This window comes from Streptopelia decaocto (assembly GCF_964273445.1).
Source record: "Streptopelia decaocto genome assembly, chromosome: 7".
NCBI classification, from domain to species: Eukaryota; Metazoa; Chordata; class Aves; order Columbiformes; family Columbidae; genus Streptopelia; species Streptopelia decaocto.
This window is the reverse complement of record NC_138661.1, coordinates 42,769,421-42,792,853: the sequence shown is the minus strand read 5'-3', so window position 1 is coordinate 42,792,853 and position 23,433 is coordinate 42,769,421. Positions and strand designations below refer to the sequence as shown.

The window sequence follows — 23,433 nt, the reverse complement described above, 5'->3', positions numbered from 1 at the left end:
AAGGTTTAGAAGCCTCTAAGTTCTTATTGCTGCTAAGAAAGTCCTACCTAAAGATCAAAATAAGTGGGATGTGACAAAACACATGCAAATCACTCATTATTATTTTTTCATTAAAAGTAAGGTTTATGTACCTCTCAATGCTTAGGAGTGATGAAGTGAAGATGGAAAGGATGGAAGACTGCATTCGAGAAGGCTTATGCTTTTGGACCAATTTTAAATCCAACCTCCAGATCTGCATTTGGCATCCAGAGAACAGCACTGTGTATTTAGTAGTGGAAACACCGCACAGCATGCCTTTGTCTCAGATGAATACGCTACATACATACATTTAGCAGAACACCTGCCAAGTCACCATCATCAAGTACAAGAAAGATTTTGTACATTTCAAAAATGTCTTCAATTTTAAAGCCAAGTCAGTTGCTCTCACCTAAAGAGCAGAAGCACAGTGTCTGAAGTTATTACTGATTCTTCCTTGCCGTTGAACATCAAGCACTGTAACTATTTAGCCACACCTGTTCTTTAAAAAAATTCTGTCAAAAGGGACAGAGGACCATTTTTATTATCAGGCCCTTTAAAAGTCTTACTGTGGACTGAAGTTTCTCAGCAGTTTAGAGCATACAGCACTTTATGTATTTATGATTTTAAGTCACAGAAAAATACACTTGCAAAAATACAGCTTCTACAGGGGAAAAAAAGGAGCTGTATATAGTAAGTGATGCTGTGTATTTAATTATTTTAAACTCTAATCTTCCCCTTATATTTTAAATTAACTGGCTTGAATATGTAAGTAGGCCTGCTAACATAATATTTACAATTTAAAAATTAATATTTTCTACTTAAGTGGGATCCAGTATCACAGTAAACGGAATATCTGTTGTAGCCCAAACTGATTTCAGTCTTAAATATACTTGTAATGTAGTAGTATCAAGAATAATACAATTGCTAAAAATTCAGATACTGCTATAAGAAAAATTACAGTCTCAGATGAGAAAATAAAATCAATTAAATACAAAACAGGCTAATTTCAGGGCTTGCAAATTTCAGTTTTACCTTTGTGTTAAGGAAAGGATGAAAAATCCTTTACTTTTTGCTTCTATTTGCATGTATGAAAAAAATATATATATTTCAGATGTGTCTGTTTTCCCTATTCATGTTTTTCTGACTTTTTTTAAAGACAAATTACATGGGTGTTATGATAGAACAAAAACAAGTTTCAACTGTTTATGTGGAAGGAAATGTAGATTTTCCACTTATAGTCTTATCTTTTTCATTATTTCATACATATGTATAATGTATTTTGTATATTAACTTCATTAACTTAACATTAACTTCAGAATAAGTTGCATCAAGAGAAAAGCACAGGAGGATGAAAACCAGTTGCTGGTTGAATGACATTTTATTTTCACATTCAGACAGCTGTACAGTTTCTATAAATAGATGTGGTACTATAATATTTACATCATTTCCTCAGCCATTACTAGTGTATTTCATTCAAAATGGCAGACACCCTGACCAAGTCAAAACAGGGTTATTTCTGGGTGCATTTACTCAGAATTCCATGTTAAAACATACAATACATCAGTTTGTATCAGAGCATCTTTCCAGGTATTTGACATGTAACATTATTTTCTCCAGTCTCCCCTGCAGCATCCTAAGAGCTTTCCAGACAAGTGTCCTACAGTTCATAAACAAAAACACAATGCAAAAAACATTAATATTCGGCCTACTTAAATTAAGGAATGTGATGGATAGTTTTAACTGTGGGAGTTCCATTATATATTAACACAGTATTTGCAAGATTCCTTGATATACAGGTACAGATTAGAAAAAAGCAATAGCTTAAAAAAATCGGGGGCAGCATAATCCTTTGGGCTTCTGAACACATTCTTCAGATTGCTATAGAAATATCTTGTGTATAGTTACAAACCCAAAAAGACGTGGGTCTGCCATGTGCTTCTGCCAAGAATATTTCCAAGTTTTACTTGTCCTTATTAATTTTCTAATCCCTGTGATTAACTTCTTTAGGTACTGATTATATGCATCTGTTAACTCTACTGCTGGGCTATCTACAAATGTTACCTGAACTCCCATTTGAAAATCCACACCATCCATGAGGTGTCAGGGTTTTTCACAATATACTGCATTCAAAGTTTCTCCACTTATTTTCTCGCTTGAGGAGGAATCATCTCCACAGGTGGACCAATTTAATAGCCAAACTTCAATTGTCATATAATATTTTAAGACTATGGTAGATAAATCGTTCCTCTCTACCAAACGGTTTGAAGAACTATGTGACAAGAACTCAATATTGGTGGGTAAAAATGAACAACACAGAAGGAAAACAATAAAAACACCACATTTAAACAACATGCAGGACCAGACTGCTTCCACTGTGCACATACCAGAGAATCTGAAAGCAGAAACCTGCATTTGTTAAGTGATATATCTGTAACAAGTACCATTAGAAACAAAAAAAAAAAACAACCAAACACAAGCTGTTAGTCATCTTAAGAAAAGAGGAATTCCAAAAAAATGGCCAGAGTAGATCACTCACAGCTGGATGCTGATGCTCAAAACTGTCTGATTAACAGCTCATATAAAAACTCCACTAAGGATGAACTCAGAAGGAGACTGAGCAGTGAAGTCTTAGGTTTTTCTGTGGGGAAAGATTTGCAGGGTCATACATAAATAATCAAGTTCTCATAGAAGACAGTAAAGTGAGCTCCAGTAACTTCAGTAAAAATGAGAGTTTTGCACGTCAACATGCCAAAGGGTAGGTATTTCCTGGTATTGTGATCAACTGGAAACTGGTCGAGGTGGTTTGCTTTTGTTTTCTGCCTCTTTTCCACGAATGGCAGCCACATAGGAGAAGAGACACAGCACGGAGTAGCAGATCTCATGAGCCTACAAGAATTCAGAAAAGGAGATAATGAAATTAATATGATTTAGTGTTTTACAAAATCCACTGTGCATTTTGTATTTTGCTGCATGCCTTTCTTCATGGGACAACTGCTCTGCCTACAGACAATAACAGGAAAATATGTCCCATACTGCCTTCTAACTGAAATGGATAAAAAAGCAAAGCCTTATAACAAATTAAAAAAAAACTTCCTTGGGATAAAAACATTAGTTGCTTGTTAGTATGATTCTAATAATTTTTAAGAACAGTATGCTAAGATAGAAAGTTGGCCAGCTGGCTTCGGAAAAAACATCCTACATATTTGCTTTTGGTCTGTTGTATGAAGTAACAAGAAATTTTCTGGGAGAGGTTGGAAGAACTAACTAAAAAGACTAAACATCCAATACTGTGTCTCAGCTTATGACAAGGTGGGATTTTTCCTTATTCACAACTTATATTTTTATGCTAACAAGTACAAGGCCTGGTAATCCTTGTAATTTTTAATCAACACTAGTAAATTCATGGATAACACAAGCTTTTTTATTCTTTCAGTTTTTATTTAATTTTTAAAAACCTACAACCCAACATTGCATGTTTCATATGAAGAATACCAAGCAATTTTGTCACTACCTTAAAGCAGAGGGTTTCACATAGCATTCGCAAGATTTACAATTATTGCTTTTAACTGATTCAGTGTGCTATTGTTGAACAGAAAACCCTCTAGCATGCAACGAGCAGCACAATTCAGTGAAGGTAAGACTTCTATATCTATATCCTAGTTCTAATGCTGGCAATTTTGGTGATCTTAAAAGTTCTTGTCCTGTAAACTGACATTTATAGTCTTTGTAAAGGTAATAAGCATAATAACGTGTTTTGTTGTATTATAGTACAATCTTAAACACTTGTGTAGGATAGAATTAATTTTCATTAAACTGGATTTTCTCATTAAAAGATACAGCTATCTGCTTCTTAAGTTATACATATTATAAGCATTTTGTTTCTAAAACATTTCTAGTTTCTTCAAGCAATTTTTCTCTCTTCTTGAAGGACTGTGAGTTTCCATGCAATCACCAAGTGTACACACTGCACTTCAGACATAAAATAACAGAAGAAATTTCAGGTCTTAAGATAATCTTTGTCTTCTGTTTCTTCCTCATAGTGCATATAGCCCAATCATTGAACTATTACATGTAAAAGTGCTAAGTATCATTATCAATTGCTGGTGTTCAAAAACTGTTACAAAAAATTGAACACTAAACCACAGCAATAACTCAGATGGCAGGAATCAGTACTTATACTGTTCTCTTCCATCTCACTGCTCACTTTCATGAGGAAATGCACTAGCTCTTGCTGTGCTAAAGTTCATTCCAAACCAGCTACCTTGCATCTTAACAAAAGCGACTAAGATTTCTGCACTACCTGTGAGTTCCGGTAATTTCACAAAAAACAACAATCACCAAGTTTTGTTGTCTCCTCTTAAGAAAAACTATCATAAAGGAGCAGCTGGTGTTTCACTGCAGTATTAGCATTGCAAATCCTGCACTCTCAATGTAATTATTTTTGCCACATGAGGATGTAAAGATATATCCTCTAAAGAACTACCAGAAGGCATCACAATTGACTTACCATTGGTGTCTTGTACTTGTGGCTCACCACTTCTTTAGTTTCAGGAACTAAAACCGGACGGGCAAGAGACAAAACAAAAAGTTCAAAATACAAGAGGAAAAGGGGAAAGAAATAGCACAATGTTCCCATAGGAAAGGGAAGGGATGCACACAGACAGCAGGCGCAGGTACAGGGCACCTTACTATCCCTCAGTTCTAAGCGATACTCTTTCTTCTCTTCATTTACATTACATAAGTCCTTGAAGATACTGGTATTGTAACAACAAGTTACTCAGTTTGACAAAAATATTTCACTGTCTCTTTTTGTAGATATTGGATGGTTCTTAGAGACTCTGTCTTTTCTCTTACTACTTATTCCTGCTAGACAGTAAAATTAACGACAAAGTAGGCTTAAATGACAAAATATATGTAATGTCTACTACCACAAAACATAAACCAACAATTCCATAGGAATTTGTCAGTATGCAATTCCCGAAGATTTTATCCTTTGGATGTCTGAATCCTTCTCTGCTGAAAAACAGATCTGAAAAGAACTGTTGGAAACTGTAGTGAGTGAAATCCAGACAAAAGAAGGAGCCAAGGGAAAAAATTTTCTGAAGTGGAAGACCGTTTCTCAGTTCTGTTTCAAGATCTCAAGACATTCTTTCTCCTGTCTAGGATGTGTTTGATGGTATTGACTTGATATATTCACTGAAAACGTTCATTGCTTTTGAACAAATTGCCTTAAAATAAATTACTGATTTCACTTACACATATACTTAAAATGCCAGGCTTGTTGATTTCTAGAAGACTTTATAGATAAAGAAGATTAAGGCACTCACCAAAAACAAAACAAAAAAACCTACTATCCGGAAAATTTCGTCTTGTTCCCTTGCACTGCCTCAAACAGAAAGGAAATAGGCAGAATATAGCCCAAGAAAATTTGCCTTTTGTCCTCTTGTGCACAGAAAAGCAAGCTGTAACCATCCCATTACTGTGCACTGCATATGAACTGTGCCTTTGACCCGCACTTGGGTCTACAAATACCTGAACAGATACCATGGGAAATCACCAGGAGAAAACAAAGACCACACTGAGAAATACAAATGGCAAATTTAAAATGTTAAGATCAGTGGAATACCAAGACCACCTTTGAATACTTCCCTTCAAGAACAGCTGAAATTTGCCATGGAATTTCTGTGTCACAACAAAAAAATTTAGAAGAAGCAATACAGAAATTATGCATAACCAAATCATACCAGGTTCACAGAGGAAGGGTAAATGTTTTATTACACATAGTACTAGTGACAAGAAAGAAAACAGAGGCAGATGAGTTTCAGTTTGAATAGCTAGGAAAAATCCACAACAAAACCTATCCATGCAGATATCACCTTTTCAACTATGATATGACACGGCTAAACGCTGGAAAGGGATACAGGTCACACTCTAAGGCGCCAAACGTAGGCAGTGCAGACTGGGTTTGAGAAAGCACTCTAAATATAAACCAGTGCCTACTAATTCTTGTATGTCATGGTATCGTCATTCTTGGAAAAAAGCTACTGAAAAGTACAAAATATGATTGTAAAAGGTAATGTAATATTTTTGTTTCATTTTTCAGTTCTCTCTTTTCTTGGATTTGGCAGTTACATTAAGGACTGAGAGACAGGGTAAGTGCACACCCAGGCTGCACTGCCTCAGTGACTAGAGTTGGGGAGATAAGGAGGTGCACATCCAAGCTACCTTACCCGTTGGCACCAGATGTTCCAAATGAACTCCGTGTCACCAGAGGATAAAGGTGGGAGTGAGGCACAGCCAAATAGTGTAGGACTTTTACAGCTGTGTAAGTCTCACTGACCACTGGATAACATACAACTGTTCATAAACTCTTCAAAAAGCAGGAAGGGAAAGGTGTAAGGACCTTGTGCCATGAGGGGAGGAGAGATGGGAAGCTGTAAAATCCTGTATCATAACTGAGAACAGGAAGAGAGGGAACAGGAGAGCACATAAGGCAAGGCACTACTGTCTCTGCACTTCACAGTCAGTAAAATGCCTTGTCTTTAAGTAAAGTACTCCCTCACAGTCCTTCCAATAGGGAAAATGATCCTAGAGTACTGAGTTAGGAAGAGTAAAAAGAGTGCGTCAGAGAAGTCAAAGCACTAGTACTGCAGAATAGAAAGAAAAAAGCAGGAAAAAAAAATAAATCAAGAAAAATAAAAGACCCATGACTCAAATTAAGAGATTAGCAGAAGTACTTTTCTTCTAACACTAAAAGTTATTCCTGATGCTGCTGAACTAAGCAGATGAAGGGAGTAAATTATTAGGCACCATCCTGCAGCCTTTGGTCCTGTGAATGAAAATATGGTGCTAGCACAGAATGAGTTTAGGGGACATCACTTTACCTGCTGGAGAATGAAGGTTTTCATAGCAGCGGCAGTGAAGGGGCCACAAGAAAGTAAAGCACAAGTACACAGCAGTAACTCAAATTCCAGGGGAAAGAGCCTTACATTTCCTCACTTAAATCTCCACTTCCATTTGTGGGCAACAATTCCTGAACTTCTGCTTGCATCCTGCTCTGAAATCGCAATTCCAACTTCCATGCTGCCATCTAAACCCAGTGTTAACACAAACAGACCTTTAAGTTCCTGCTGCAATATCATTAAACTTGGAGCACTCATGCTTGGCAAAATCAAATCAACAAACCTTGTACTGATGTATTTCCCATCAGACTGGTGTATGCATGCTTACCACTCTCTGCCTTTCTAAGAGGGGAGAGTACTTCAGTATACTCCTACTATAATGAATCTGACTGCAAGGTTCACAATGTTTAACACATCTAAATAACTTCATCCGTAAGAAGTCCATGTAAGTTTTTGATGAATGCTCTTAACAAATTAACATGTTAGTTTCTTTTGAACAGGACAGACCAGCATATCTTCTCATCTTTATAACAATTTAAAAATTTATAACAATTTAAAAAGCAGCTCTGAGGTAGCCTCTCATCTCTGCACAAGAAGAAAGGTTAACTCCCTTGCAACATCTTTCTTCCCTTCTTTCTCTTTATTGCTAGATAAGCAAACTGGAAATCTCATTTAGTATATTTAAATTTGTCCTTGTCTGTGACCTCTATTTTGGGAGGAGGGTATTTTTAATTTCATTGGTTTAACTTCTCAGTTTTTGCTTGTGGTGTCCAACTCCTGGTTTATTTCTAATTACTTCTTAAAATTACCCTTTCATAAGTTCCATAACACAATTCTAGCTTTTGCAATAGGCCCTTGTTACTTTCTTACAGTAATTAAAGTCATTATTTGGGGGATAAATGCTGTATTATGGAGTCATCAATAGAAGTTGACTGGAAACAACTAAGTCAAACACTGTCTTTCTTGTGCAATATAAACAAACTATTAAATACTTTGAGATAAAACCTCTCAAAAAAAATGATCCAAAATTCATTTCTGATCCAAGTAATTTCTTTTAAGTTAAAGACTTCAGAAGCTGAAGCCATTTTAAAGCTAATTTTATGGCTTCTGAACTCTCACCTTTGTAAAACTAATCAATAATCTTTTACACCTTAAGCAATTTCTGTAAGTAGTAAAATGAACCGTGCCTGTCAGGGTGAAATGATGGTATCAAAGGAATACACAACCATAAAATGCAGACACCTTCTGAACATCTAAACTATTAGAAGTTTTTCAGGGTTTACATACACTCATCTGTTCATACGAACCATGAACAACATTTTTTGAAAATGGGAAAAAATTGTTCACAAATTCAAATCCCAGTCTTCTGGGAGATTAATTTTTGGCAAACAACAAGCAAACTGCAATAGTCAGAAAGGCTTTATCATTGAATACCTTACAACTTTGTATCACCGAAAGGAGACAACACATTATTACGGACAAAGACATTAATTTCAGCAAACTCGATTTTCTAGTAGAGAATCCCTCAGCCAGAATATTCTATTCACAGCACCAAAGAACAATGAGTATCTTGGTAAAGGGAGCTGCTGATTTAGACTTTGATTAATGGCCAAAGTATGGATGTTGATCTACTATGGAAAGAATGCTGTAAATTTTATCTTCTTTTTAAATGTTTCATACAAACACTTAAGACCTAGACATATGTCTCACAGATGAGTAGAGGAATAAACCAATACGCATTTGGGGACTATTTCAAGAGAAGCATGTGGATCACTCTTCCAGAGAGCTGCATCTGAAGTCACTCTTTTTTCAGACAATAGTTAAGTACAGTGTGACTGACACTAACACTGAAGAGTAACCCAGAATTTTCCCCAATCTAGACTGTAGGCAGATTATATGTAATAGCAATAACTGACCAAAACTACACAAATTCTCTATTCTCCTTAACCCTTACATTTCCACTCTTTACCAGTCATGCTCTGAAACAAAAAGCACAGAATAAATAAAGTGCAATCTGACAAAACATCTGCTTAATGCAACAAAAATGAAATTCCACAGAAAGCAAAGAGGAAACTTTGCAATTAACAGTAATTCTTCATAATGAAAGCATAGTATGCTGAGAAAGATCAGCTTAAAGTCCTGCTTAAAAATGCGGTTTCTCAGATGAAAAAAGAAGATACCAAAGAAAATTCCTACACACATCCTAGTTTAACTGTTGTTTTGTTTGCTTCAGAAATACATCTTATTTGTCGATTAACAAAAAGCACCTAGGCCACAAATCTTAATATGATGAAAATGTGTAAATTTTTATGTTAAGTCACCCATCTCTCAGTTAGGCGATTTCTCATGTGCAATCTACATTTCTCTCCCATCTTTGAAACTACCGTGCAACTCTCAATCTGGAGACTGGAAATTTGAGTTACTGCCATGTGAGTACAGACCTAATATCAAAATAATGTAATTACCAAATTCCTCCAGGACAAAGACTCCTCTCACAGTATTGCACTTTTTAATGTGATTCAGCTCTATGAAAACCTACAAAAACAGGAGGAAAAGTAATATAAAATTAGTCAGGCTTGTTGTTTGGGTTTTTTTTAACTAAAAAACAAAACAAAAATATCACAGAAGATACAAGCTAAAGTGTTGTAGCATACACTACCAGTTCATTTATAGTTTAATATATAAACAAAGGGTGAAATAAATATTCAAAAGACAAACTTGCCACAATGCTAGAAATCAACAAATAACTTAAAAGCGCTAAGAAGCAAAGACAGCAGAAGATGAAGTACCTTCCGCTCCTTGCAGGAGGAGAAAGCATGGAAGAGAAACGAAGGAGTTAGTAACTCTGACATATCCAACATTGCTACCCCTTCAGGCACTCAAATGAGTTATTGAAAAAAGAATACCAACACACCTGAAATACAACAGAAGAGGGGGACGAGAAAAAAAGCTGGCTCCCAAATTTGGCATGATTTGTAGCCTCTGATCCATCCCAGTTAGTTTCTGCCCCTCCATGCATCCTCCTCCAGCACAGAGGGCAGGTAAGAGGCACTGTACTTCCCACCCTGACACTGACCCTCCCTAACGTATCCAGTAGCCAAATTTAATCCAATGAGGAACCACTAATCTTCCTTCTCCCTGACAGCCTTGCCATTGAAAATTTTACTACAGTTCATGATATATAATCTGCACACTTACTCTCAGAACTCTCACTTAACAGTACTGGTTTTCTCCTTTAAAAGGATGGGAGAGTTTGGACCCTTCTCTACTGTTCGCTCACTTCATACATGCCTGCTGCCAGCTGAGCAGTCACTTAGAAAACAAACCTGCTTTAAACCCATGTTTTATGCACATGAACCCCAAAAGACAAAAAAGTTGAACTACATGGCTAGGTTTTTCAGTCCAGAACCAAGATGCCAAGATTGCGTAAACAAGTTCTCCGAGCATAATGAGTTTGTTCAGTATCCAATCTATTTCAAGATACAAAACAGTCCGATCTTATAGGCACATCTCTTATAGGCACACTCACATCAGAGTCAGTACCTAGACATAAGAAGATGTAGAAAGTGATATAAGGAATCAATTCCATATTCCAGTTTCTAATATAGTTGCTTTTTCAAGGCAAAAGAAACACAAAGAGTAACATTGCCCTAATATTCAGAATAAGTCTACATTCAGTACCTTAGAGAGACCCTTGCAAGACTGCATTACAAAGTGTGGGATGGATACTTTCATTGTCTATACACTTATGACACCATGATGATAGGACCTTTTTAAAAACATGTTACTAGATAAACTTCATGGTCTTGGAAAGAAAGGAAAGGAAATCTCTGCAACCCTTTTGAATCCCATACTAGCAACAGCCATGTAATCATAGATGGTATGCTACCCAAGAAAGGCAAAGGAAGTCAACACCAGAAATTGTTGTGTTGTTTTGGTTTTTTTTTAAGAAACAGGTTTATCTGTATCAAAAGAGATCAGTAAATGCACTGTAGATCTGAAAGGTCAGGTTGATTTTCAAGACAAAGGGGGTTTTATTATTATTTTTATTAGCAGAGAACTAAAAAACAGACCCAGGATATTTTTTGCTCAATATAAAAAAACTAAACTTCCACTGAATTAATCAGAAAATCTGAAGCTTGCTTTCTGCTTACATTCAAGCACTCTGGGAATGGAGACATAATCCCAACTTTGTTTGCCTGGTTTTGCCCATATTCTATGTCAGTTTAGTTGGTCAAAAACATTTGAGTAAACAAGTCAATAAAATAACACTTTATTGCCCTTAGTTTCCTTTTTCTGTACTATTTTATGTGAAAAGATTCTGCTAGTAGTCTGAAGTAAAAATTCAGAAAATCAATAGAAAGGCTCAGGTGAAACATTAGTTGTTTTATCTGGTAACAGTAAAGCAGCCTAAAAGACTTGATTGCCTCAGATGCTTATGATCTGAGCATAATGTAAGGAGTGCTACATTTCCACACGAGTTGTAAGTGATAAGAGAATATATCGAGTTGGTCACAATTACAGTAAGTTACCCATTTTCAGAAGACATATGAGTTGATGGGCTTCTTGTTATATTGGTTAAGGGCAGAGATGCTCTCCTCTCAATCCAAAAACAAGTGTAAAGGAAATACGTTACTTACCCAAGGGAAACTGTGGTTCTTCAAGACAGAGCATTCAGTGTGGATCCTACTGTAGATGGGCATGTGCCTGCTGCATTTTATTAAACTTCCATCTATTTTTGACACAGATTAATTCATAATGGGGACAGAGTTACTGAGGCCCAATATTATAATATAATTCGTGGATGTAAACTCAGAATAGTCTGCCAATGCCACAGGTACTCTTGATTCCTTCTTGTTCCAAAGGACTTCCTCTGACCTGCTTCCTCTGACATTTTTTCTTCTTAAACTTACATGCACTGCTTGCATGGTGAGACAATTTGTGAACACTAAAGACAACTACTGTATGCCAATAATAGATTGGCCCACCATGCATCTAAGACATTTCCTGAGGAATTCACAAGGAGGTAAAGAAAGCATACACACTGCAAGTCAAGAACCTTCAAAAACAGTTTCATGAAAGCAAGCACCATTATAACACTGAAGCAGTATGTTCAGTGTTCTCAGGACTGAATAGACTCAATTTATCTTTTTCTTCTTTTTCTTCTTTTTTTTTTTTTCCAAGTGGAAACCCTTCTTCCTATGTTCTATATGAATTAATTCCATGATATGCAACCAAGCAGGGCAACAGAAATCCCTTCTTTTAGTAAGTTGCATTGCTGAAAAGAGTACTCGGAAGGAGGGCCAAGAAGAGGGCCTGTATATGGATTAAGGAAAGGCAGATGAAGAGAAAGCTGTGCCTGATGAGGTCCTGTAGGCATTTGTTGGTCAGTATCCTGACCCAGCATCCCCAGAGAAATGGGTGTAGGATCCTGGTTTTAATCATGCTCATGCACATATTCTGAAATCAACTGCCTTACAGACCAATTAATATAATTTATATGAAATTTGAAAAAGACAATCTAGAACTGCAGACCTTTTATTAAGAAGGCAGACTGGTTGATGAGTGTCAGACTAAGAACGCAAATATCCTTTAGCTCCACAGATTATGAAATTGGAGGGGATTTTTTTGGCATAGTGCAACTAGTAAGAGTCCTTTACATAACTGCTACAGTTGTCAATTCTTTACAGAACCTCAAATGGCAAACTTTGGTATCTGTCCAGACACTTTGTTTTGAGAAGGAAAATAAGGATAGGCCTTAGGTCCACTAAATGGTACTGAATGCCCTTGCCAGGTGGCAATGTAAACCTAACAGACCAAGAATTAAACGTACTGAATAAGTGAAATATATTTCCCAGAACTGTACTTGTTTCAATATCCATCTTAAATCATAGAAACTGATCTGTCTAGAGTGTAACTGGAAAGGGGATAAAGAGGAAGAATAATCTTTCAGGTGGTGGAGACAGATGGGATACTTTCTAGGTCTGACCTGCATAGATTATCTTCCAGAAAGGATGTAGTAATTTTCATCACAAACAGCAAATGAGACCATCATTCTCTGTAAGGAAGGATATGATAAAGCTAGAACTCTAGGAGTGCTGGTGGTAGCACAAGACTCAGTATCTGTGGTACGAAATTCAACTGCTAATGGTCTGAACAGTCATATAACAACATTCAGTACTAGGCTTCCCTAAGGTTTTCTTTCAGAATGTTGTTCCAGTCTTTTTGGGAAAAAAAAAAGGGGGGGGGGATGGGGCTGAATTTAAGGACAAGGGTATGTTTTAAGATTTGGAGTTTTAGTTTGTGTGCTCACTATGTGCTTAACACTTAATGTCTTTGTCTTGTGAAGATGCCTGTTACACTTAGGAAACCATGATGATATGGCTACCATCTTACATATATTTTTGCACTGCAAATTCATATATGTCTGGGTGTTCATTGATAAGATAGAGTCATTGCCATAGGCTATTCAAGAGATGAGCAGTTTAAGCTCAGTATTTTTTGACTTCTGGCAGAAGAAAAAGGAAAAGCAAACAGAACATTCCCTATGGTGGATCCTACCTTTGGACAAAGCAATTTCTATAGTGATAACAAACTTGCTTTGAGGGCAGGGTTTAGTTTTCAAAGGCTTTAGATCTGCCATTTCCAGTAACTATGAAAATTCATTCTGTACTGTTGATGAGTTCCTCTTGCAGTTCTTCGTATTTCGGCATATCCAATAAAAAGTTAAAGCCTATAACTAAGTCATACAGGTGTAGACTGTTCCATCACAGAGTACGTTTGAAATACTACAGCAAGTCAGCTGTGGTCCAGGCTCTACCCAGGTAACAGACAGGAAGAAAACTGAAGGAGTTCACAACTCTCCACTCCTTATACTGGCACATAACTCACAGAAGCACATGGTGCTGCTGTGACCTTGCGAGAAGTATTAAACACTCTAAGCATGTATGTTTGAGATGCACGTGCGCTTCCAGTGGGATCTACACTGATGTATCCTCAAAGAAGAACAAAGCTTGTGTGGGGAGAAAAGTCTAGTCAGGAAGAAAGGAAAGAACATTCCACAAAGGACTGACAGAAGGTTTTCTTTCTCTCTCTCTCTCTCTCACACACAAACACAGACACACTCTCCCCCCTAAAAATCAATTCTAATGTCTAGCATAGCATGCATTTAATATTATATGCAAAACAAAAAAACACAAAGCAAAATAAAAAACAAGAATCAAAGGAAGCAACAGAAACAACATCCAGACAAAGGAAGAGATGACAATTCTAGTTGTGTTTCCTCTATGCCCACAATATATTATTTGGAAGGAAAAAAGAATCAGTAATTCTTTCTTATTTTTGTGAATTACAGCAAGAGCCACTTTCCCATTTTATTTTCATACTAAATTCTACAGAATTCGAATTCTAAAACACAACAGATTAAATGTGATGCAGAAGGTCGCCCTCTCTACCTATAATGTTCAAAAACTATATATTTAAGGTTGACTGCTTATGACAGCAGGATATGTTCACAGTGTGATGCACTATGGCTGTTTAGATTATGACTGATCACTTTTTCTGTCCCTTAATATACTGACTACCATTTGTTTTGTGCTTAGGCAATTCAGATTGTCAGAAACAAGAAGCTGAAATCTGTATCAACATTTTTCTTGAGTTGATTATAGTTTTCCTGAGGAGATTTAATTTCAGTGTATTTTTACATACATATAAATGTGAGTATGTGTTTGTGTGTAAAGATACATATGCTTTTTCACCCCCATCATGCCATCCCTCGTCCTTGTTGATACTCTGGGAAGAGGAAACACATATATAGGCGTGCTGCAAAAAGCTTCATGCTCACAGTCTTCTCACAGATTTCCCTCATACCTGACTGTGCATAAATTTCAGGTTAATTCCTTCCAGTGTGACCTGAAGAAGACCTCCTTCACCAGTTTTCATATCCTGCACAGGGAACTCACCGCCCAACTCAGGGCCTGTGATATGTTAATTAAAAAAAAAAAAAATTAAAAAAAATAAAAAATAAAAAAATAAAAAAATCCAGAGAGAGAGAAAGAACAGAAAGCAGTCAGCCAAGTCATGATATGTAGAAGGGAAATACGAAACAATAAAAACACAATTTTCATTGGATGCAATTTCCATTTGATGTGCATAGTAAGAGGACACTACTAAGAACAGGAGGTAGCGTTTCAGTAGAGTCCACTCACTAATGACAGCTTCTGAGAACCACTAGACTTCTACGTATAAGAAATTGCATCTTGGTTACATGAAAGGACACCCAGTATCAGTTCAGTCTGTATTTTTTGTAGTTCATATTTGGGTTTGGTTTGTTTGAAATGCCATGTTTCATTTCTGTATGGTAAGACAATACAATTACTTAACACCATAGACTGCATAGTCTTAAGTAGAAACACATAAGCAGATACAAACTAGGCTTTCATTTGTGAGTTTGATGGTTTTGTATGGCATTGTTTAATGCTTTCAACAATGATGAAGTCAACATGGTTATAACAATGACAATTTAACGAAGGGCATTAACAGATGACAAGCTAGGCATTTGCATTTAGTTTCTTTTCCACTATTCAATTCAGCTAGAAAATGCTCTCTTGTAATGATTTTTTAAACATTATCATTTGTGCAGAACCACTGAACTCTGGAGAATGCCTTTCAAACACATTTTAAATACTACGTTATTGCCTAATTCTTAAAACAGCTTTCAAAGACACTTTTGACTCCTCTACCCTCAGTGAAAGTCCAGTACTTTCTCCTCCTCCTCAAATTAAATTGGACTAATGGTAGGTGGAAGAAAATGGTGGCTCTTCCAAGCTCCAAGAGCTAGCTGAGGGTTGAATGCTTACAATGCTAGATTTAAACACAATCATTTTCTCAGTCATGATGATGCCAGTTATGAATGTAGATTTGGCATTAAAGTACACCTAAAGGAGTCTTATACCTCAAAGCATGGCTCCTAGCATCAACTTGAGGAAAAGAAAAAAAAGTTGCAACAAAAATCACACTTGAAAATATGAAACCACAATGATGTTACCCTGAACCTGCAAACAGAGTCCAGCAATGGAGAAACAACCATTTTATAAAGGTACAAAATAAGCCACCTTCATGGTTGTTACCCAGGTATATACAGCACCTGCTGCTCTCTGAGGACTAAGAAAAATGTAAAATTGCCTTCCCAAGACTCAGTCTCCCAAAACTGCAAGTCTACTTTTCTATGTTTTTTGATTCAATGGGAAAAGGAAAGGGGTGTTTGCCAAGGAAAGTTTCACCAGTATAATTATGCTGTCCTGGCCCAGATAATTATGCTAAACTAAGAAGACCATCTACACTGGAGAAGTTATACTGAAATAAGGACATTGGGTTACTTGCACCAGCACGAGACTTTCAAGGTTTGTGCACTGAAAGTCTGCAGAAAGCTGCTGATTCATCAGTGCAGATTCACTAAGACAAATATGCTCATTAATTAGCCTCCATTCTCAACACAAAGTGGTCAGCATAGTTCTGTGTCTCAATCAGGAATACAAGGAACCATGAACACAAAGTGAAATTGAAGTCTCATAGTCTTTTCTGAGTTATCATTTTACTGACACCTAGTCCTCCTGATGTGTAACTCTTCTTTATACCACTGTCTTGTTTTAGTTTGTATTTAGAGTGAGCTATAAGGAGGGAAGCTAATGATAACAGTAAGTCTGCTATGTACACATGGATGTGCAAATCTACCTCCAAATTTCCATGCAAAAAGAGATTATGTTCAAATAAATTATTAATTTTAAAAAATTGTTGATTGCAGATTAAGCAATAAATGTTCCAACAAGCAAAATCTTGTACCTGGTTTAATGCTTTGCTGCCTTGCTGCTGCTCGCTCCATACTGTCTTTCACACAGTAGTATAATTCCCGACACTAACATATAAAAGAAGAGTAATAAATACAATGTTATTTTTCCAAATTACTAAAGGAATAGCACAGCAAAATACTAAGATTTTACAAAAAGAGCAAGCCCCATGTGGTATATAACAACAAAAAGCCTATAAAAGTTCAGCCACAGCTAATTACTAGATAATGTGTGTATTTATTTTTCAAGTTGACAGAGAAACTATTTCATATAATTTCATGGCACAAGCTAGTGACGAGTTTACAGCTTGGCACATGCTCATGAGCAATCTAACCAAGTTTCCTCAGTTTCCAAGCATAGAAAAAGCCTCGACGATACCACAATCCCACCTTTTCTTTCATCTTCCAGCAATCAATGTTAGTGGTCATGCTCATACAATCTATCTGTTATTCATAACAATTTCCTTATGCCATTTCTTCTGTTCATCTTCCTTCAACCTCCCTCTCTAATATCAAATAATGTTAAGCCATAACCTTAGAGTAAAATTTAAGAACATTTTCTATCTGAAGCCCACATTATGATGACCTGGTCTATGTGTAAAATGAATTTTTTGAAGCGGAAATCTAATCTCTCTATATATCAAAGATAATAACCTTTCAATATATTACCTGAATTTACAAATCTCTACATTTTGTTTGCTAGTCATTGTGTAGGAACTACTGGAGTTCTAAGAGATACTGGAGTTTTCCCTGTAGGTTCAAGCTATTTCTTCGCATTTACAATTAATCATAAGAAGAAGAAAAGGGCTTTCATATCAGTGGAGAATGTAGGCGTATACTAAACAAAAAAATCAAACTAGGTCCCATGGAGAAAAAAATTATCTGTCAGTTTGGGTTTGCCATTAAAGATGACAGAATTAACTGAATTGCTAAGACATAGTTTTATTCAGCTTTTTTGCCAGGAATCTACCACAATGTTCTAACTACCTTTATATGCCTGCAAGATAATGCAATATTTAGTAATACTCATGCTTTCCTCCTTCTAACCAAAAAACCCAAGTAAAAGCTACACATGTAATTTCTTAAATTACACCCTGCTATACTACTGTCTTCAGGTAAATTACAAGGCATAATGTGAGATTCAGATGTCAGTGCTGTTAAACAGCCACTGCATTTCAGTAACCACAGTTGGAGAGAGAATCCTATTTTTGGATTAAACATGAAATATGATGCACCAAGGATTTGTTTGTTTTGTGCCGTTTTCCCTCAGTATTGCTTGTATTAAGCAAGATCTGTACCTTCTTTGTGTAGAATTTGTTCAGTTGTGTCTCCTGACCATTCCTCCGCCACAGGCACAGCACTTTTGTTTTGGGACAGTACGTCATGTTGATGAGTTTCTCATACCACCAACGTTCATACACAGTTCCAATGTTGCTTCTCAGCACAATGCAATCATCACATACCTGGGAACACAAAACATTGCATAACATTTCTAATTTTAATTATTGAATGCTACTAGTTGCATTCACATTATTCTTGTCTCTACCTCCATGAAAAATATGTCTCCTGTTGTGTCTGTCCCAGCATGTACCACAAAAGTCTGCTTCTTGATGTGGCGACTGCCACTGGGTCTTACAGGGAGGTCCCGTCCATTCTAGAGGAAAAAAAAAAAAGCAATCGTTAATGAACTTTGAAACCAATTTTTCCCGATCCCTTGAAAAAAATAGTCCATTAGAGTTAGGTTAATGATTGGACATGATGGTCTTGAGGGTCTCTTCCAACCAAAATGATTCCATGATTCTATTAGGTGACAGTAGAAGCATTTCCATCAAATCAAAGAAAAAAGTAGTATTTTTAACACAGCTGATTGGAGGCAATTTTGGATAAAGCCTTAAGCAAGACAACCTCGTAAGTTTAGCTTCAACAAATGTGACAAGTTTACTTTCAGCAAGCGTGACTATGAGAGTTATCACAGCACACAACATTCATGCTGGTATCATACTCAGTGTGGGACAGTGAGGTGTCTGGGTTACAGTAACACTGCAGTAAACTGGTCTGCTTTTTCCCTATTAATTGTAAGATAATTCTGTGCCCTTTCTGTGCATACATCTAAGTTCCAAATGTAAGAATGCTTTGCAAAAATAGCACTAGGGCCTAACTTGTATCCACCCTGGTGACGGCTGTGCTAAAAGCTGGCTAGTTTTATTAACCTAAGTGTTAGCCTATATTCTTAATGAGCATTACAGGACATATGGCTTATTCCACACAGCAGCTGATAGTGGAAACAGCTTTGTACAGAAACTGATTCCTACAAGTCTTATAATGACCTGGAAACCGATGGAAAACTGAAAACTTGTTACGGATATAGTGAGAGTAAAGGTTCCCACCGCATGCAAGTGCTATTAAGAAAACATGAGGGTTGTATTGAACTATGGTACTGAAGTGTCATATTTATACATATTTGTATTGAAGTTCTAACTGATAACTGTATAACATAATGCTATAAACATGGTCACACAATCACGGCCTTTGTGAAGGCAGTATTTAATAATTAAATGTAATTAATTTTATAGTTTTACGGAGTTTGTATAGAATAGCTTTCGAATATTTTTCCTCCACGTGGCTGCAGCAGGTACATCACTCATCACTGTTTTTCTTACCAGATTGGCAAGTTTGTCTAGAATATCATTTATTTGCTGGCTGTGCACCAATCCAATATGTGATTTTCCCATCAGACGACGCACCTTTTTCCTAATATCATTCTTGTTCACCTAGAAGGCAGATATAAAGGCAGTTACATACTCTTCTCTATTCACAGGCAGCGACTCCTGTCTCCAAAAATCAACATATCTTGGTTTCCATTGCTAAGACAGCAAAACAACTGTTCTCCAACTCAGTCATGGTAGGGCCTCTTTAGTACAAGCAGAAGTTGCACATGCACCACTTTTCCCAGCTACTGGGCAAGCGATACTGTGCACAACAGATTTCCTGCTGACTCTTGCACAAGAGCAGCAATTTCACTACCCTCCACACCCAACTACTGACAGCAAAAGCCTCAGTTCTCCATGTTGCCACTTAGGTGATGAGTCTCATCTGCCCGGCAAGCTTCACCTCTTTCTCTGCAAAGAGTTGATTTAGTCAGCTGAGAAGCCCTCAACACAAGAAATATTAACACAAAGGCACAATATCTTTCAGAATTCTCACTACTTCATGATGTGTTTCCTGGTCACTAGGGCCGGGGTCTAACACATTTCCAGATAATCCTCGAACAGCAGCAGGTTCCTCCTGAAGATGAGCTGCAGAGAAGCTAAGACACAAAACATTTCTGCCTCGGTGCCATTTCAAAAGGCTATTATTATTATAAATGTCAGTCATGGATACTAACTTCACTCATGCTTGAGCAACGACTTCAAGCTAGATCAGGCATTCTTTTTAATCTTTGCACTTCAAAGACAGCACTGTATTTTTCAAGAATTTTTTAGGTAAAAACTAATAGGCTTTGCTATCCCCAAACAAGAAAAGAAGGTGTTGGGTTTAGAAGATTATATTTCCCTTGACAGCTCAAAATAATTCACCTGTGTAGTAACAGAAGGCCTTCCAACTTTGCAGTTTCTACTAGAAGCTGCCCTGAGATACCTTGGTTCAGTCTTTAGCTTCTTAAAGCCTTCTGTCTAACTGCTTGAAAAAATCTTATATACAAAGAATACATACCAAATTCTGGATCCATGACCTTTTATCCCCAAACTGATAGTCAGGGAAAACAAATAATGACAACAATAACAAAAACAAAGCAAACAAAAAAACCCCACTTCTTTTGCCCAGTTCTTCATCCCATCCTCATTCTTCAGCATCTCTGAAGATGCACTGAAAAAAACAATATTTTTATCACAACTCTCAGATCCCCTGCATTCCCTTTTGATGTATAACAGAGAGGTCCAGAGTGATATTGTTTTAAAAGGTACAATATCCTGTTTGCCTCCTTATCTCTTTGCCGCAGAAAAGTTTTTTATTGGGGATCCGATTATTTTCACCACACCAAAAGGCACTTCTCCCCTCTGGGACTAACTCTATCAACATCTCTCCTGAGAAAGCTTTTTGAAACTATTATTTGCTCTCTTCTTTTGCATCCTTTGATGAAAGTAGCTGCATTGGTTATTATTACTTTTAAGTATTGCAGCAATGCAGGTCCTAATGGCCAAATCCCACAGTTGTCTTCTGAAATAAACTCATTTCAAATATCCACAAATTCCATCTTAAAACTTACCTTCACATTTCATTTATATTAGGAAAAATCAATACCTCCTTTCTCTCTCCCTATTCCCTTACCGTCAAGCTGTTACACCAGACAGCATAGTGCATCAAATCTGTTACAAGTAAAACCATGCACCTAAGCTAGTTCTAAATATGACAAAAATTTTAGAAGATTGATTTTCCCAGTGACTTCGAGGGAGGATTTGGATTACCTAAGTAATTACTAAGACCAAAAGAAAGATATTGCTAGTAGCCACCTGCAGCTTTAAGATGCATATACACAGCCCACTGAATGAGATAAAAAGGGTTGCTTCCTAGTAACAGCCAATTTCATATTGAGTTCATTTTGATATATATATCCACAATCTGCCCATGTTCTCCACTTACCTATAACTTCCCTAAGAAGATTTGGAATTTGCTGCTGTGAGGAGATCACAAGATGCTCTCAATTTAGAACCCATGCTCTTGATAATGAGAATGTCCTCTAAAGGTACTAGTAGGACTAAAAAATTCTATTTTATATGGCAATGTATTTGCATACCCATGGCACAAAACTGCTAAAACACAGACAAGTTATCTCAAAGAATCTCCAGGTACTGAAGCTGCTTTTTTTTTTTTTTTTTTTTTTTTTTTTTTTACTAAGATCAGGAGACGTTTTATAACATTCTTTTTTATTTCACTGTTCTGAGCTCTGTAAACAGAGGTGTATGGTTTCAAGACAACATCAACAAAATATACTGCTTAAATCTGAGCAGTGATCTATTAAAAAGCAAAAAAAGTCACCTTTATCATAAGCATATAAGCAATCATATTATGCAGCAGTGTAGCCAACAAGCGGTCCTCATCATCCTCCAAACGCTTTCGATCATGTTCTCCCAGGGAAAGATACCTGCAAGAAGAGCTAGACCTGAAGCAGACACAGGCATTCTTCATCCAGTTCACTAAAGCACCGGCAGAGGACAGCACACTATTTGTAAAGCGTACAGCAAATAAAACCTCCAAAAACACTAAGCCAAATGGGCATCTTCCAGTAAAACACTGTGATCACTAATTAAACATTCCCATTAATTATTATTTAGTTGAAGTAAATAACACCTGCTCAGTGGGAAAGTTCTCAGTGGTTCACTGGGCTTATCCATTTCCTCTTTTCTGCAGTTGCAGCTCCATGGCAATTACAACTGCCAGAAGAGGAACATACAACTCAGTACAAGAGCTACCTGCTTTTAGAGCTTAAATGCAGCTGCGTGCAGAAGTAAACTGATGAAGGAAACACACAGGCACTTTTTTTCCACTAAGGTAGGTAGTCTGTGGAAAAAGAAACAATCTTCAAAGCCGCACCCCACAAAGTGGCTCTTATTTTGGCTACTGGATCCCCTGTTACATAATAGCATGGGTGTAGGTGGCACAGCTACAGGTGGCAGACGGAGCAGAGAATTATTAGATACTAACAGAGCTGAGGAGAAAAAAAAAAAGGCAAGCAGGTAGCGAAGACTGACATCTTAGAAGTAGTCTAGCTTTAAGCAACCACACAGATATTTTCAGAGAATGGTTGCCTTGTGGTTTGTTTGTTTGTTTCTTTTAACTAGAGCTGTAAAGTAAAAATACCTGTAAGTGACTTTGCATTTTGAGAAGGCTAAATATGCAGTTTCTGAAGACATTAAATTCTTTCACTTTATGTCAACACACTGATATCTTTCCTTTCTTCCAGAATATAGTCATCTTGCCACAGAAATCTCTTGCTTTACTACTGATCTAGTGTATTCCATGTGTTCATACTGTGATTAGGCTTACATTCCCCATTTCTCTGGAAATAAGACCTCTCTACAAGAGTTAAGAAAATATATGTCACAACTGGAGATAGTATTTCAGTATCAGGAGGTAGTGGCCAGCATAGACTCACAAGGCTCACTTTGGAACTCTCAGGTATAGTAACAAGGTTTACAAAGTGACAATAGCATGCTCAGCCAAATTAATTTTTTTTTTTACTATTTCAGCCCCAAGTGAAACAATGAGGAGGAAAGAACTTTACCTGTCAATCATCTCCTGAGGTCCCTGGTCCATCCCCATTCCTTCTCTCTCTAACATCACAGCATCCAAAAAAGCATCTTCCCAGAACTGCATCTGGTCCCACAAAGTTGAACGCTCTTTGCCTATGCAATGTATACAAAAATTGAGCATTTATTCCATTTACTCCAGTCAAATACTCAATTCCTGTTCCTTTCCATTCCTTGAAAATACCATAAGCCAACACACAATCCATATATTTAAAAAAAAAGGTTACTTTTAAACCACAAGCGGTATCACAACTGAGGAAAAGTGTAAAAGACAAGACACAGCTCTCTTTCTAATTCATGGCATGATCTTTTCAAACCCTTACATAAAAGCATCTCTCCTCTCTATTCTTTAAGGAGTATATCT

At 36.8% G+C, this 23,433-nt stretch overlaps 1 protein-coding gene across 12 annotated transcripts in view; it reads right to left on the bottom strand.

Annotated features, from left to right (window-relative positions):
• Positions 1 to 1,377: 1,377 nt before the first annotated feature.
• MADD (MAP kinase activating death domain) overlaps positions 1,378 to 23,433 on the bottom strand; it is a 74,441-nt gene continuing 52,385 nt past the window's right edge. For all 12 annotated transcript variants that reach the window (XM_082058800.1, XM_082058802.1, XM_082058796.1 and 9 more), the window contains 10 exons: positions 23,045 to 23,165; positions 21,799 to 21,904; positions 19,425 to 19,535; positions 18,311 to 18,418; positions 18,063 to 18,227; positions 16,761 to 16,833; positions 14,790 to 14,896; positions 9,386 to 9,455; positions 4,526 to 4,572; positions 1,378 to 2,904 (listed from right to left, as the gene is read on the bottom strand). In XM_082058800.1, coding sequence (XP_081914926.1) covers positions 2,797 to 2,904; positions 4,526 to 4,572; positions 9,386 to 9,455; positions 14,790 to 14,896; positions 16,761 to 16,833; positions 18,063 to 18,227; positions 18,311 to 18,418; positions 19,425 to 19,535; positions 21,799 to 21,904; positions 23,045 to 23,165 — 1,016 coding nt within the window. In that variant the 3' untranslated portion in view covers positions 1,378 to 2,796. The remainder of the gene's footprint in view (positions 2,905 to 4,525; positions 4,573 to 9,385; positions 9,456 to 14,789; positions 14,897 to 16,760; positions 16,834 to 18,062; positions 18,228 to 18,310; positions 18,419 to 19,424; positions 19,536 to 21,798; positions 21,905 to 23,044; positions 23,166 to 23,433) is intronic.